The sequence below is a fragment of the Uloborus diversus genome, chromosome 3 (genome assembly GCF_026930045.1).
Source record: "Uloborus diversus isolate 005 chromosome 3, Udiv.v.3.1, whole genome shotgun sequence".
Taxonomy (NCBI): Eukaryota; Metazoa; Arthropoda; class Arachnida; order Araneae; family Uloboridae; genus Uloborus; species Uloborus diversus.
Window position 1 is genome coordinate 101,071,385 of NC_072733.1, and position 17,930 is coordinate 101,089,314.

Genomic DNA, 17,930 nt, shown 5'->3' on the forward strand with positions numbered 1-17,930 from the left:
GAAAGCTTTTGTTTTGTTTTAAAAGGCAATGCAATGGCTTTTTACTGTAGCATTTTCAAATTTTTATCACCTCCCCCACAGGTTGCTTTCAAGGAGTGAAAAAAACCCGTTTTTTTTTTTTTTTTTTTTCAGTTTTTAAGTTAAAGCAATTTTTTCAAAATAAAGGACTGCCAGTATCGACTTATTTTTTCTGTACTTCTAGTATGCAGAATCAACTACAACAAGAAAAAAAATAATTTCCTACAGTAAGTTCATCATCAGCTTTTTTAGGCTCAAAATGATGAATACGGCCTAATTGGAAATTTCCCAAAGGTTGAAAAAGTGCCATTTTCGTATTTCGACCCTAAAAATGCCTATTATGCTGTCAAATATTCTGAAAGTTTAGTAACGTTTGACTGTTAACTCTGCGTGATATGAGCTGAAAACCTTCAAAATGATTTTCCTTTTTGAAAAAAATGCTTATATCTCCTTGGGTATAAGAAATACTTTCACGAAAATATAAAAATGAACTCTAGATAGGTTTTTGACTTATTTCTGAAATTTATAGCTTGTTCTCAGCTATTTACAATGAAAAATGATCAAAAATCTTTTTCTGTTTCCTCAATTTGTTGCTCGTCCCCTAATTAAATAGTAGACTTAATTTTAGTTGGAAAATGGCAGCTGGAGTATACCTTTTATATGAAAAAAATACAGAGCAATTGGTCTGTTACTACTCGAGAAATCCGTAAAAATGTGAATTTTTGAAAGTGTTCCAATTAGCGCATTACCTACCAAATTTCATCAAAACCAAAAATGGTGCAGCCCGGCCTATTTGTTGATTTAATATGGAATGACCCTAATTTATTTATCCGTTTATTGTTTTATTGTCCCTTCTTTTATTCCTCAACCTTTTGTACTCCTTCATTTGATCAAAAATATTCTTTATAATAGAATAGAAAGTATTTTATTAGAAAAATGTTTTATTTTTCGCTATGCCCCAGAATAAAAAAGAAAGATTGTACGCTATTTTTGAAGGCGCAAATTTACTGCCAAAAATTTTATATTAAATTACGTAACTGACAACTCACCAGATCCTGAGTAAACACTAATTTAACAAAACACAAAAGTCTTTAAAACTAAATCTACCCTCAGTTACGTTAGGTTGTAGTTTATAGGAGGCCCCGACTTCAAATGGTTATTGTAAATTAAGAGATCATATATAATTAGTTAGGCGTGAAAAATAATTCATCATGTAGTAATTGAAATCAGTGTTTAATTTTTGGGTGTTTAGTTGATTTTTGTACTGGAAGTGTAAAATCAATTTGATTTATACATTTGGGTATTGAATCGTATATGTAAGTATGACCCATTATTTTTTACTTTTTAGTTCCTTTTTGTTTTTTTTTGAAGTCTGTTCTTTGTCATTCGTGCGTTCTTGGCATATTTTTTTTTATGGAATTTTTTTCAGAGTTGTTTTTCAAATGGCTTCTAAGCGATTGAAAACATACACTGCAGCTTTTAAGTTTAAGTTAATAGAGGTTAAAGGTTGAAGCAATTGGAAATAGTCTTGCTGTCAGAGAGTTTGGCATTGAGGAGAGATTCTTTTACCGTTGGAAATCGGATAAATTCACCATCAAAAATGATTGCCAATCAAGGGATGCTGAAGACAAAAAGTGCAAAATGGGGAATTTTAAAAATGTTTCATTATAGTTAATTTAAAATACCAACGAGAAATTTTTTTTTTATTTAGATTTTATCTAGCTTTCTTTGCTACTGATAGTGCTTTTAAGTTGTTTAATGTTGGGGGTGTGCTTATAGAATGTGCGGTGCTTACACTGTGCCGTGCATACATGAAAAAAATATTTTTCTTTGAGAATATATTACGATGCAGCGCTTACATTGAGTGTGATGCCTATTTATGCAGTAAAATGTAACAAAAAGAATTTTAACAATGTTTTTGCAATTGAAAATTCATGCCTAAACTGAGAACTACAGGCTGACTTGCAAAAATTATTGGACGCATTCTGAAATGTGTTGAATCTGACGTTTCAAGTGTCATTCTTATATTATGATATAAATGCTATTTTTTTTTTTTTTTAATGGGGAAGCTATTTTAGAAACTTTTTTAAATACAGCAACTATTTTGGGGACTTTTTCATATTGTTACGCTACTAAAACCACTATTTTTAGCATTGGAATTTAATAGCAGCCCTGTCATTATCATTGTGAACAATTATGACTTTAATTTTTGGTTAGGTTGAATTTTTGATTAAGAATTTAGTATTCAGGGCCCAATACAGGCTGATTTTGCTACTGTTTTTCAGTACCTTCACAAATATCTTATTTTGAAATTGGTACATAAAATCAACAGCTTCGCAAAACTAATTTTGAAAATTGGCAGTCGCAAAAAATTTAAATACAAATACAAAAATGACAACCAGCAACAGGCTCTGGGCCCAGCTAGACTGGTCCTAATCAATTTACAATTCCCAATGAAGATCAATGGCCCTCCTTAAAACTATTTACTCCCTTGCTCATTACCACCTCTTCCGATAAGCTGTTCCAAGGTTCCACTACCCTGCTAAAATAACAATTTTTCCTAATATCCATGTTAGCCTTAGATTTAAATAGCTTATAACAATGACCTCTTGTCCTGTTTTCAGTGCTAAATTTCAGCCCCGTAACATATTTCATTTTAATAAATTTAAACAACTGAATCATGTCCCCTTGGTCTCTTCTTTGCTCCCGACTGTACATTTTTAGCCTTCTAAGCCTCGAATCATAGTCTAAATGAGAAAGTCCCTTAATTAGCCTTGTAGCCCACCTTTGAACCCTTTCCAATACATTAATATCTTTCTTAAGATAAGGAGACCAAAACTGAGCAGCATACTCCAAATGAGGTCTTACCAAACTTCTATATAAGAGCAGAAGAACTTGTTTAGATTTGTTTGAAATAGATCTATTGATAAACCCAAGCATCTTATTGGTTTTGTTACTAGCTATGCTGAACTGTTGGATAAACTTTAAATCCCGACTTATTAAGACGCCCAGATCAGTTTCTTTTTTGCCTGACTAAAGACTGAACCTTGCAAATAATAACTTGTACACTTATTTACAAGTCCTAAATGTAGCACCTGACATTTCCCAACATTAATAGCCGTACCCCATTTATCAGCCCACTCCGTAATATGATCTAGATCCTCTTGCAGCTGATTTGCTTGTTCTTCATTTTCTACACTCCCCATAACTTTGACATCATCAGCAAAACAATTCATGTTCCCAGAAATATTTTTATGAATATTTTTCATAAAAACAATGAGCAAAACAGGCCCTAACACTGATCCTTGAGGAACCCCGCTTAAAACCTCACTCCAATTAGAATAATTTCCCCTTACAACTACCCTTTGTTTCCTTCCGGACAGCCAGTTTTTTACTCAAATGAAAGTTTTCCCTCCTATTCCTATATCAGCTAATTTGCTTAGTAGAGCAATATGCGGTACCTTATCAAAAGCTTTTTGAAAATCAATGTAAACAATATCTGCAGGCTTCTTATTGTAAATAATGGGAAGTTTTACCGAAATCAGCATTTTAATTTGTTACTCTGTTTAAAACAAAATTTATTCATAAAATAAAATGCTAAGCTGATTTATCTGAACAATCGTTTGAGTAATGATTTTTCCATTGTGTTTTTACTCATTTTTAGCTGTTTTTGGCAAAGTGCATTTAGGCAATTTTATCGCAATCTTTTAGCATCTGTATTGTAGGGGGGTTGGTTCTGACAATATCCTGAATTGTAAAAAGCCTATTGCGCTGAAATAGGATGGTATTTTTCGGATCTCTTAGATTTTTCATGTCCCCCCCCCCCTCAAAAAAAATGTTAGAAATAATAGTCGATGACTTTTACACTTTTTGAACAAAAATTTTAGTCGCTCTAATTTTTTTTTTCAAAAATTAGAATGTTCCTTTAATTTTTGGAAAAAAAAAAAACTTTTACAAAAATAGAATGTTGATGCCAAAAATAGGTAGTGAGAAAAAAATCCTGGATTGGCCCCTGCTATTGAAATAGTTCTCAATGTTTTTAGGACGAATTTATTTTGTGAAACCTTGAACAGACCTTTGCAAAAGTACTCTTTAATTCAGGTTCTTATTGCACCTCTTTAACAGTTTCTTTTGATGGTTCAAGCTATTTCTAAAGATGAGGGGCTGAAAAAATACATCTAACTATTAGATTGCGCTGACTTTTAATTTTAGCGTAATCTTTCTTTCTGTTAATGTCCCAGTAAATAATTGTTTGATATCTGACAATCATGTATATGTTTTGTAAATCATTTAATCTTTCAGACATTATAGCTGTTTGGACTATTTTAGTGTTTTTTCTTATCCAACTAGCTTTGTTTTCAATTAATTGAAATTTGGATTTAACATAAACTTTAGGTGGAGATGAAATACCAGAAGGAGTTGATCCATCATTTTTAGCAGCATTACCAGATAACATTAGACAAGAAGTGATCGCTGAGCAGTTGCGACTACAGCGCTTGAGGCAGCGTACACAAACAGTTGCTAATGAAAACTCAACTGAAGGAGCGTCTTTTACTGAAGTTAACCCTGAATTTCTTGCTGCACTTCCTCCTAATATTCAAGAAGAGGCAAGTTTTTTTTTTTTCCCCTTATGAATTATATCAGTAGCCAGTCAATTTTGATTGTCTTCTCTTCAAAGTTGGTGCCTTGTCTCTGAAACCAAGTTTAAAAATTCATGTTAATACTCTTTAGAGAAGTAGTTCATTAAATAAGTTTTAGTACAGAAGAGGATCATTTCACATCAAATCAGCCAAATTAACTAATCAGCCATGCTGTCATGCCTCAGATTTTGTCCATTTTTTTACAAATAGGTATCTATGACAGAAGCTCAAATTTTTTTAGATTTCTTGGATGAAGCTTCAGATAACTTTTTCAAAACTTGATCACTCTTCAGAGTAATCTTTGTTTTTATGAATTTAGAAAAATCACCATATTTCTTTATTTTTTCCACCAATTAAGCTGAATTAGGTACCAATTTATAGCTAATACTTTTCTCTTTCAGTATAGAAAGCAGAAAGTATTCTGTGAAAAGTGGAGTGTTGTCACTCCTTATCTAAATTCGGTTTTTATGCTTTTTTAATTGAGGGATTTAGTAAGTCATATCTCCGGAGTACCAACTAATACAGTAAAATCTGTAAAGTTGAACACCTGTCTAAGTTGACCGCTATTTTCAGGCACAGAATTAGATCTTATATAATTCAACCTCTATAAGTTGACCACTTAAGTAGTGTACCGCAAGTGGTAAACTTACACAGGTACCATTTTTTTTCTATATTTAAATTGTTTTCTTGCTATGTAAAAAAAATTAGAAGGATGTTTTCGTTGTTTTGAAATAAAATATGAAATTTGCTTTGCAGAAAATTAACTTCAAACACAAGTTTTCTATAACTTTAAAACCTTTTTCAGCGGTTTTTTTTTTTTTTTAATCTTATACTAGTATGTCAAAAAATTAAAATTGAATTTCATCGACAGTTATTCTCTAAAAAGTTGTTCACTTTGGAAAAGAATTGCGAAAAATCCTCAGTTTCAAACTTAACAAAAAGAAAGGGGGAAAAAAAACACTTTTGGTAGAAAATATGTAGGGGAAAAGGAGGCACATGTGAGCGTTTTTTTTTTTTTCATTTCTTAATTTCTTAGAAAATATTTTCAATTTCTCATAGAAAAAGGGTCCCCATGATTGAATAGTCATTCCTTTGTGCCATGGGATTTTTCCAGATTTTTTAAAAAATTATTTTTATACTATATAGAATCTTTAAAAAATGTCTTCAATTGTTCACATGTGCCCCTATAGGGGTGCAGATGTGAACAAACTTTGGGGCACATGTGAACACGATTGAAAAATGCAGGACAAGCATCATATTTCAACAAAAAACTCGTTATAATGAAGCATATACATTTTAGGCCTTGTAACCTATGCTGTCAGTTTGAATTGCACAGTAGCTGTTATTAAAAGAATATTTTTTTCTGAATTACAGAACTCTGCTCACTGTCAAATTTTAAAGTTTCATAGCATGTTCTAATCAATAAATCGAGAAAAAAAAAATCTTATAAGACTACTAACAATACAAAGAATATTTTATTATGTAAAGTATATTCTAGTTAAATAGTACATTTAAGCTTCATACAGAATATGATGATGAATTTCAAAAAATTTCTGAACTTCAGTTCTTAGTTAAAGGAAAATATTCTGGCTTTATTTTCCGTGCAAATATTATGTACCACTAAATTTTTAGCCAACTGTTTAGTAATTAATGAATTTAAAAAAATAAAAAATGATAAAATAAATAATTAGTAATTACATAATAATTAACAATAAATTTACAAACGGATTGCAGCAACGCAATAATTATTAATCTGTACATCTCTTTTAACGCTTATAATAAGCTTACACTAACATTTATATTTGCCGAGAGGATATGTGAGCTGCTCACATGTGCCCCTATGTGTTGCGTTCACAAGTGCCCCAGCATCTACCTTAGAACTAATTTTCAAAAATAAAGAATTTTTAGTCTAAAAGATTTAAACATTGGCATAAATTTACGTGAATGTTCTTATAATGGTTTGCAATAATTAAATTTAGATCATTAATTAGTTTAAAATGTTTTTACATGAAGCCTGTGATAAAAGTACATCAGCATCTGCTAAAACAAAGAAGCTGTCACCACAGGAACATAAACTGGCTCCTTGCTCTGAAAGTTTGATTAAATAGTAGGGCTGGTACTGCTATAACTTGAGAATTTTTTGAGATTTTTTGCTTGACATTATCCTAGTAAAACACACCATGATCACATATGCCCCCTTTTCCCCTATATCAAATGTTAAGAATAATAATAATAAGAGTAGTTTTAAAGAAAACATTAACTAATGACCTTAATGGGGCACCCCTTAAATTGCTTCTTTTCGATGAAAAAATACACATAAAAGTTTCATAGAATTTGAACAAAATTTAGAGGTTGCTACCAGAGATTAAAATTGTGATTATTGTGAAAAAAAAAGAACAAAAATAAATTCGCAATTTTATATTGCAATATTTGAAATCAGCATGAAATTGGGTTTGTTAGGTTAGAAACACTACCCAAATACTTATTTCCATCACATGTAAAAAATAATAAGCATTTCATGGTTGCTATGTTATAATAATGTCAAACAAAAAAAGGATGCAAAAGTTCGATTACGCCATTCATATCATATGTTTACAATTTCAGTCTTTTACATCCACCAATATTGTAATTTTTCTCCCTTAGTTACTAGTATGTGAGATATACAAGCCTTTTTCTGGTTGCTACTCATCATCCAAACTATTTGATAATATCTCTTCTAAAACTTGATGAAAGGACCCTTATGTAGAAATATTTGAATGTTAGTAATAAAATCCTCTAGTTTTTTTCCTTTGGTTTTAGTTCTACAACATCTGTTATACAGTGTTTCATTGGAAGAATTATTCTTTTAGATTTCGTTAAGAAAGCGACAAATTTGGAGTGTGTCTCTTCAGAAATGTAGCCTTCAAAGTAAATTAAAGCAACATCCTCTTCTGACAAGTAGATATCAAATAAAATTACTTGAAACAACAGTTGAAATTTTGGCATTTTCCTTCTTGATAGTGAAAATGCTTTTCAACTACATAAGACAAAATTTAGATAAACTTTAATGCAAATTCTTGTTCTTCAGGATCAGTCGAAGTATATTCAGTTACAACAGAGGCTAAAACAACTACACTTTCACGAAAGTTGATAGATTCTTCATGATTTTCTTTCTTTCAAAGTTTTTTCTTTTTGCGCAAGTTCTGTTGCCTTTTTAAATAGAGATTTATTGGTTACCAATTTTGCCTTGTCATCCTAGTTTTGTTCAGTCAGAAATAATTTATCCTCTGGAATTGAAATCTTGTGTGAAATATCTCCAGCAAGAGGAATGTCAAGCAAATAATCTAATGACAAATTCCAATAGTTTTGTTTTTAATTTCTGAAATAGGACGCTTTTACTTAACTTTCTGAGTTGTTAACTAACAACTTGTGTTTCTTTGAGTTGTTAACTAACAGTTAAGAGGTTGAGAGTTGATTGTATATATAGTTAATTAACATGATTTCATAAAGTATAAAATAATTAGAAAGTCAATAACAATCTAATTTATCACTAATTAAAATGAATGACAAAAAGGTTACATAAATATTATAATAATTAGTGCAAAAAAAAGTAAGATTTCACACATTTTACAGCAATGGTAGCAACCTCTAAATATTATTCAATTTTTATTTTTAAGCTATGTGAATTTTTTTTTCATCCAAAGGAACAAAATGAGAGGGTGCCTCATGAAAAAATAACACCTTTAAAAATAAGATGCACCCTAATATATATATTATTGAAGTTTTTGTAACATGAAATTGTTTGGATTATGTAATACCTGACAATGATCCTGCACTCTTTCATTACTGATGTAGCCCAAATCTAGATTTCTCACAAGAAGATTATTTTTGCTGGTTGAAGTATATTTTAAAATATCTTTGAAGCTTATTTTAAAATTGATAAAAACTCTTATTTTCTCTTCTTTTGATACAAATTAAATGTGTTTTGTCTGCCATCTTTTTAAAGAGTTCAAAAAGAAGGTATTGAAGAAAACTTTGTCAGCTGTTCTGCAATAAAGAAAAAAGTAAGATAACTTTTAGGTGACTTAGAGTAAATAAATGCAGGGTAGATAAATACAAATACAAAAGTGACGACCAGCAACAGGCTCTGGGCCCAGCTAGACTGGTCCTAGTCAATTTACAATCCCCAGTGAAGATCAAAGGCCTTCTTAAAACTATCTACTCCCTTACTCATTACCACCCTCTTCCGGTAAGCTGTTCCAAGTTTCCACTACCCTGCTAAAATAATAATTTTTCCTAATATCCATGTTAGCCTGAGATTTAAATAGATTAAAACAATGACCCCTTGTCCTGTTTTCAGTGCTAAATTTCAGCCCTGTAACATCTTTCATTTTAATAAATTTAAGCAACTGAATCATGTCCCCTCGGTCTCTTCTTTGCTCAAGACTGTACATTTTTAGCCTTCTAAGCCTGGAATCATAATCTAAGTGGGAAAGTCCATTTATTTGCCTTGTAGCCCGCCTTTGAACCCTTTCCAATACATTAATATCTTTCTTAAGATAAGGAGACCAAAACTGAACAGCATACTACTTTCTAGACATTTTATTATCTGTGAAATCTATGTGTCAGTTAGTTTGCAAGAAGAATGATGTGTACAATTTGTGTACAACAAACTGTGTTGTTTGCATAGTTAAAATTATTTGATCATATGCTTGCACCAGATACAAAACTATGTACTTCTTACCGAAAATATTTTTTCTTTCTCAATTTTTCCTTAAAGTAGTTATATCAAATTACTAATTCAGACAGTGAGTATGACCCAAATCATTTATTTCACAACGAAGCCATTGCAAAACTAAATGAAACATATTATACTCATATAAGAACAACTTAGTTTCCTTCAATTCCTTCTGTTTGGGCTAATTTATGGGTTAAAAAGGTGGCGAATGGTACATTATTTCTTTGCATCAAAAGAGGAAAAAATCAGGACTTCTATAAATGTTAAAATAAGTTTCAAAGATATTTTAAAGTGTGCTTTAATCAGCAAAAAATTTCTTCCTCTCAGAAATCTAGAGTTGAACTAGATTAGTTTTGCAAGAGTTTAGGACTTTGTCAGATATTATGTAATCCAAACAAAATCACGTTATGAAAAGTATTGATTGCTCTTAAAAGTTTTAAAGCTTTTTTAAACTCGAAAGGGCTTTAAACTTATAGAAAATTTCAAGCCGAGGAGTCAGTCACCTTTCTCACCTTTAGTCACCTTTTGAAAATTTGGTTACTTTTAGTCACCTTTTGCAACTTTTGTCACCTTTCTTATGATTTTTTTTAAATAATTAAATCCTTGAAAAGTATCTGAATGTTAACAGTAAAATTAATTTAAAAAAGTAGCATTAAATATGCCCCCCCCCCCACCTTGTTGTTGTTTAAGAAAAATAGCTATGCTACCGGAAAATCCGGGAATTTTTTTTTTATTGCTTGCAATTGCACCCTATGAGCAGAACCAGTCTTTCTATCCCCCTTCGACCGTCAGACGCATTTTCCCAGAGTCTCGTCTAAACGCCATTTTGTTTCCTATCGTGTTTCTGGCTATAGAGTGTTGTTTGACTAAAGTTCAGCTGTGCAATTCGTTTCTACACTTTGTTGAGTGAGTGGTCATCGAATGTAAGTTGTCTTCCATGTTTATCAAATGACATCATCTGAAGTGTCTGAATCTCACGCTCATCTCATCTCTAGCCAGGCGCTTTACTTGCTTGTTTTACTTTTACTGACTTTGAAAGTTGCGACTAAGCAGTCACAAGTGGTTAGATTTGAAAAAGGGGTGGTGGGTTAAGGAGGCGTGCCTCGATGTCTTCTTTGAGCGCGGAATAGTGAAAAGTTTTGGTTTGTGTTTATAGTGTCACTTTGTGTTTGCACAGAAATGGTTAGTTCATACCTGCCAACTCTACTGGATTTTCCGGGAGACTCCCGGATTTTTGACATTTCTCCCGGTCTCCCGATTTTTATTGAAAATCTCCCGGTTTTTATTAATCTCTAAAAAAAATCCTTCCATTTAGGGATTTTCTTAAATGAAAACACCAAACCCCTTTAAAATAAATTTTTACATCATTTTAGCGCTTTTACTCCATGGTTTGAAAGTTTCCCACTCAATTTCAAACTTTAGCACTTTGGAATCTGGCAACATCAGTTCTTGTTTACATTTGCGATCTCGCTTCGCGCACTCATCGCTAAGCCTATGTTGCTTAATTACAACATTTCTTCCTGTACACAAAACAACCGCTATTATCGGGCACTTTGCGGCCGAAAAAAGTAGATTAAATCTTGTTGAAGACCTGAAAAAAACCTGTCTATGATTGAATTTTTACAGATAATTGAAATTCTTTTTTTCCCTAAATAACTTTTCATTGAAAGAGTATTACTTTAACTTTTATTCTTCCATTTAATAATTTCATTAATTAAACTCTGTATATGACTCAAGGAACTTGCATATGATTGTACTTTAAGAGATGGTATAACTTTGATATACCCCCCCCCCAAAAAAAAAAAATTACGCGCAAAATCTGGCACTCCCTACGGACTTTTTAGGGTTGCTGTTTCTTATTTTTGTGTTGCCCATTTAGGTTTTTTCAGCTTTTAGGTTTTTGCTGTTGCCAAATTTAGTATTTTCTTGTATTTTGTACCATAAGTGAGAAAAAAAGTGGCCAAATTTCCGATTTGGGGGGAGTATATCAAAGTAGTTCCTAAGAGATAATAAAAAATCCCCATTTTCCCCTCAATAACATGGAAAAAAGCGATATTGCGCTACATTGAAAAAATCTACTGGATTTTTTTCTTTGGATGTTGGCAGGTATGTTAGTTTGAGTTTTATTTTTGCTGCGCAAGTGCGAAGTGAACTTGGTCTGTGTAAACATTTCTTAACATTTCCTTTTTTGGTGCGTCTCAGAGAATCTCCGATTTTTTTTTTTAGGTTTCAATGCTTTATATGGCTAGTTCCAGTAAAAATAAAGCTTTTAGAAGCAAGTGCTAGCCAAAATCTTTATTTTATGTAACGGCGAGATTGATTTTATTAAAGTACGGTTTTAACATGGTTTGGTAATGTAATGATTTGGTTCTTCCACATTCATTTCAAAAAGCTGCTGATTTTATAATCCAGAAATTTTATAAGTGGCGGTTAGAGTTTATTTCTTTATTGAATTGGAACAAAAAAACTGCTGTAAACCTATTTGGAACAAAATGCACTACAACAGTATTTTTGATAAATGCAATATTTTCCTAGATTCAATAAGGAATAAATTTATGTTTAAAAAAAAAAGAGAGAGGAAAAAAAAACAGCCAACCAACGCATCTAACAAATGAGTCCCGATTGAAAAAAAAAAACAAAAGTACCCTCACATCGTTATCTTTATCACCCCTATTTTGATCAAATCAAAAGAGACCATGACAGCATTCCTGCTTATTCGGCATTATTTTTTATTCCTAGGCCTGATAAGTCGGAGATTGCAAGTTGACTAGGACCAGTCTAGCTGGGCCCAGAGTCTGTTGCTGGTCGTCACTTTTGTATTTGTAATTATTAATAACTTGATTTAATACTACATTTTTTACCTCCCATGGACATGTCATGGAATATTTTCAGAGCTTGTTAAAATAAAAAATAAATAAAACAAGAAAGGAAAAATCATGAACATTTTCAGGCATATGAAATGATATTTTCATCATTTTATTTTTGCATTGTAAGTACAATTATCATTCTGTTAAAGTCTGATTTTTCAAATTGGTTTTCTCAGTTATTCTCTACTGTCAAGACTTTCGATTTAATATTTATGCTTTGTATTTACTAAGAAAAAAGAAAGAATGCTGATAATTTTTCAACAAGCTAAAAAAAAGAAAAAAAAACATTACTAAAAACGTGATTGAATAACATAAATTATATGTTCAAGAAATGCATCATCTTGCTTTTTACTTCACAATTTCGAGCTTTATTATGCTGATTAAATATATATATATATATATATATATATATATATATATATATATATATATATATATATATATATATATATATATATAATGTTACATAGAGTTTACACTGAAAGTTTTTTGAAAATGTCTTAAAATGTTTATTTTACTACTTCTAGCCCTATAATATTCATTTCCAAAATTGTAAAGAAATCTTTACAAGAAATATATAGGCTATTTTGGTAAAAGTCAGTAAAAAGGAATAATCCTTTTCTGTTTTTTGAGTTCTTAACAAATTGCTTTTGGTCACCTTTTAGTTACTTTTTTGTCACCTTTTAGTCACCTTTGTTTTCAAATTTGTCACCTTTCTCACTTTTTTCAAAGGCCATCAGCAGTCCTCGGCCTGAAATTTGTATATGAAGTAAATTTTCTGCAAAACAAACTTTTTTCATTTCAAAACAATAAAAAAAATTTAATGCGGAAACTAGTTGGTACTCTGGAGAAATTATGTATTAAATCTCCCAATTGAAAAAGCATAAAAACTGATTTTCGTTAAAGAGTGCAACACTCCACTATTCACAGAATACTCTATGTTGTTTATACTAAAAGAGGAAAGTAATGGCTTGAAATTGATACTTAGTTCAGCTTAATTGGTTGAAAAATAAAGAAATGAGGTATGATTTTTGTAAATTCATACTAAAAAAGGTGAATTCAAAAAGTGATCAAAAATTGAAATTTTGAAAAACAATCTTCAATGCATAATTTTTAGTCAAAAAAATCTAAAAAAGTAATTTGAGCTTGCCTCACAGGGTTGGGAGGGTTTTACCAAAAAACGGCGGACCGCTCTTACAGAAGCGGATGAAGTAGGATTCCTAATAGTTCAGTCAATAGATACATTTTACCTTACAAAAAATGGGGTCAAAGATTTTTTTTTTTTTATTTGTACATATTGATGCCGACATGGGAAAACCAAGTTATCCAACACGAAAGATCCCGGGAGAACTTTTGGGGGCCGAAAAACCTCAAAAATTTATGACTTTTTTTGTTTTTTCCAAAATATCTCCGAAATGGTTCAACTTAGGAAAAAATATCAAATACAAAGTTTAAAGAACATTAAATTTCCTACAACTTTCGTATTTACAACTTTTTTGTAGCACAAATAACAAATTTGCTATAGCTCTTTGAAAATAGGCAGTTTTCCTCCACTCCGCAAAAAAAAAGCATTCACACCGAAAACAAAGCGTCACAATTATTAGAACTCGAATATAAACTTAAGTTTCAAAGAGTTTATCGACAGTTTGAGTTTCCTGCTCCTTCTCCACTGCTCACGGACTAACATTTCCAGTCTGACAGGGGTAGTCTTCATCAGACTCCAATAACAGATGATACATTGCAGTTTGTAACTGGACTACACATTATATACATTCATTTGAGGCATATAATTCGTACATTCTAGTTTAATTATTACAAACAAAAATGCGATCTTTAAATATTAATGTGTAGGAATAAATATTTTGCAGCTAATAAGCAGAGCCCGACTAACTAAAAGTGAGGCCCAAGGCCCATAATAATTTTGAGGCCCCTAAAGACTATTATTTTAAAAATGTGTGTATTTTTTGTATAGTTGTAATGCTATGCATAATTCTTTAAATAATTTGGAACCCCTTAGGAAGAGGAGGCCTCAGGCCCAGGCCTAGTAGGCCTGTGTGGTAATCAGGCCCTGCTAATAAGCAAACAAACAACACAATCATACATCCTATGTTGATACAATAATAATAATAAAGCCTCCCCCCACCGCTCATGAACTAATATTTCGGATCTGATACAGGTAGTCTTCATCAGATTCCAATATTATTTGATTTATATTTCAGTTTGTAGTTTAATTACATAATCTACACATTCATTGAAAGCACATAATTCGTACCATCTTTTCTAACTATTACAAGCGAAAATGCGATAATTGAATATAAATGTAAATTAATAAATATTAGGGTGCTAATAAGCAAACAATAGACACAATAATGCACAAATGAAGGTACAATAGTAATGCGTAATGAACACTTTGAAAATATTCTGCAGAAACTGACTTTTTAAGGCATTAAAAACCCAAAAGAATTACCTTTCAAAATGAAAATCGAACTGTTGAAGTTTAATAAGTGCATCTAAATTACAGGGAGATTCATTCGACCTTAAAGCAAATAGAGAAACGAAGCCGTTTTGAAGGCCCAGGTTCTCCTTGTTCAGAATCTGTAGGGGGTAGAAAGAATCTGTGGTTCTTGAATTGTTCATCTCCTTGTTGTTGTGATTCCAAAAGCTCCTAAGACAAATCATCTTCTGCAGTCTCATCCAAAGATGAAATTTGTGCAACATTTTCACAATTTATGCCACTGCAGTGTTTGCACATGCTGGAGCATTTCAAACTCACCTTGCGACAAGAACAGGCTCTAGTACAATTTTTCTTGCAGGTACAATAAGATACAATCTTCAAAAGAGTCTGAGGAGCTGAATCACTTTTCAAGTCAACAGGCAATAGACCTTGCATTCTGTGTTCCCAACCCCATTTCCCTAAATCAATTATGTTGCCCAACCAATTTAGAATTTGCTGGTTGCACCAATATGAATGATAACATCCAGCATTTTTTTCTTTTTTTTTTTGCACACTGCAAAATTTATTTAAACTTAAAGGATTTAGTGGGGAAAAAAAACAAATCACAAGTATTCCCTTTTCCAGGTTTTAAAAAGAACAAGTTGCTGAAAGGCTGTCCTAAAGCTGTCATCAGCACCAACAGATCCATATCCTCACCCGCTATAACAATCTTTTCAATTTCCTTCACTTTTGAAAGAACAGTAAGTCGGCATCTTCTTGAACCTGCCTGGCTTCAATGTCACCCTCTTCGAAATACGTCTTAAGAAGTTGGATAAGACGATTTTTGTTGTTATAATTTGCCAGAAATCTTTCTTGGGGAATTTAGCTTACCAAGTTAAGTTAAACCATTACTTCGAAGGAAGAGATTGATTGCTCATTGATATAGCATTTGTGACAGGCAGTGTGAATTATTACTTCTTTTAAGTCCTTCAAAAATCACTGATGATCCTCATTTTGACGTTTTGTACTGCATCTCTGAAGATTTTCTATTATTCATTCAAACTGATTTTGCAAATAAAAAAAAAACATCTTGGTCAGGCGTAATCATTTCTACAAAAAAATTGTAATACAGAACACACAAATTGATAAAACATACTCTTGCTCGAACTCTGAAATGACCAATACGCGTTGCTATTGAGTCATGCATCGCATTTGGAGAAAAAAAAGGGATAGAATGGGGATGTTTTGTTTGTGTTAAAGGAAACAGAGGCTGATTTACCCTCAGCTGCCAAAGACAAATCATTTCCAAGGTCAGGCAGTCGGTGTTTCTCCTTTTTTCCTTCGTTATCCGATGCGCCTTTACGAACTTTGCTGAGGGGTTCAGAAAAAGTGTGACTTTCAAGAAGTTGTAACTCGCTTGCTTTTCATGCTACAAAAATGTTGTAATGACAAAAGTTGAAGGAAATTTAATCCTCTTCAACATTTACATTCGAAGTTTTTCTCTAATTTTAACCATTTTTGAGATATTTTGGAAATACCGCAAAAAGTCACAAATTTTTGGGGTTTTTCGGCCCCAAAACTTCTCCCGACGTTTTTCGTGTTGGATAGCTTGGTTTTTTCATATTGGCACTAGTATATACAAATTAAAAAAAAAAAATCTTTGACCCCATTTTTTGTAAGGTAAGCCCATTTTTTTCTACCTATTGACTGGACTATAAACTCCGATTTGTTTTTGGGATCGTTCAATTTTCTAGTAATAATAGATTGTAATGGTCATAGAGAGAAATCCTGGAAAAGTCATGGAAATTTCAGTTATGGAAATATGTCTTGGGCAGTAATAAAGTAACAGTTGTTAAAAGAGCATTAAAAATCTTGGACATTTTAAGTGTATTGCAATTAAAATCTATTAATACTTAAAAGTTGAACGATCAAAAAAACAAATCAGGGATTAGGAGTCCAATTTCATCTGCTTCTGTAACAGCCACCTGCCTTTTTTTTTTTTTTTATAATGTGAGTTAAATTCTGGGAAATCCCTAATTTTAAATTCACCATTATTTCACACATTTATGTCATATTCTGTAGTAGTAGACTTGCATGTTCTTGATTTTGCAATGCTCACTTAAAAAGTGTAATCCAAATTTATTTCAACCGCTCAAACAATTTTGATTTGAAAATGGTTGGGAGGAAATCATTGGTGGCTCGTGCCCCAAAAAAGTGAGGAGTCAAAAAAAGTATGTGTACTTAATGGGGTGTGGTCTAGCTTTTTTTTTGTAGAAAGGCTCTTTTCATATATGATTCTGTAACCTCTAAAAATTATGAAATATAGCCTCAAAAATTGGGATGGATGGCTACCACAGACTTTCCCCTTTCAATTCAAAGTTCCATTTTACTGAAATATGATGAGAAACATTCATTTATTTAGAATTTTTAGTTGTTACTGTGGTGGAAAAAATCAATTCACCCAGTAAAAAATCATTTTTCAATGGATTATTAATTTTTAACTTAAAAAGTGAGGGGACAAGGCCCTTTTACTTTTGAAAGTAAGGGGACAATTGTCCCCCCCCCCCTCTCCCCTGTATGAGCCGCCTATGGCGAAAATTAAAGATACTTGTTAGAGCCTCTCATTTTCATTCTTTTTGTACTAGTGACATAAGTTGTTCTGTTTTAGGCTCAGTATCATTTTAAGTGTTATATGAGAATACTTTATTCACATATTATCTTTTAACTGATATTAAAGCAGGATTTATTATTTTAACAAGGTTTGTACGTAAAAAGTATTTCACTAATGCCATTTTCTGAACATGTGTTCAATTTGCGACATCGTGAAAAATTGCTTCAGTGTTTGGGATTTCAATCCTTTTGCATCTCGTAAATATTTTGAAGTTTTACAATCAGAAGCTATTTTGACATATGGTACCTCAGATTAGTTTATTTTTTGTTTAATTTTGATATTTAAAAAAGGAATTGTTTTGGAAACCATGACATCATTGAACTTACCCGGATTTTGCGGAAAATTGCTTTTGTGTTTAAAATTTCAATATTTTTGCATTCTGCAAGTATTTAAATACTTTGGCTAATCGAATGTTATTTTCGCATATGCTTCTCAGATTAGCATATTTTTTGTTTAACTTTAGTAAAAAATGAATAAATTTATTTTATGGAAAATATACCAATGTTGAACTTACTCTGACTTTGCAGTAAATTGCTCCTCGTGTTTGAAATTTCTATCTTTTTGCATCTTGCAAATATTTAAA

General features: G+C 31.7%; 1 protein-coding gene across 1 annotated transcript in view; it reads left to right on the forward strand.

The window, feature by feature from the left end:
- The window catches only part of LOC129218399 (E3 ubiquitin-protein ligase HUWE1-like), a 736,974-nt gene that overhangs the window by 591,883 nt on the left and 127,161 nt on the right, over positions 1-17,930 (forward strand). Inside the window, exon 69 of the mRNA XM_054852650.1 lies at positions 4,414-4,625. Within this exon, the coding sequence (XP_054708625.1) occupies positions 4,414-4,625 (212 nt within the window). The remainder of the gene's footprint in view (positions 1-4,413; positions 4,626-17,930) is intronic.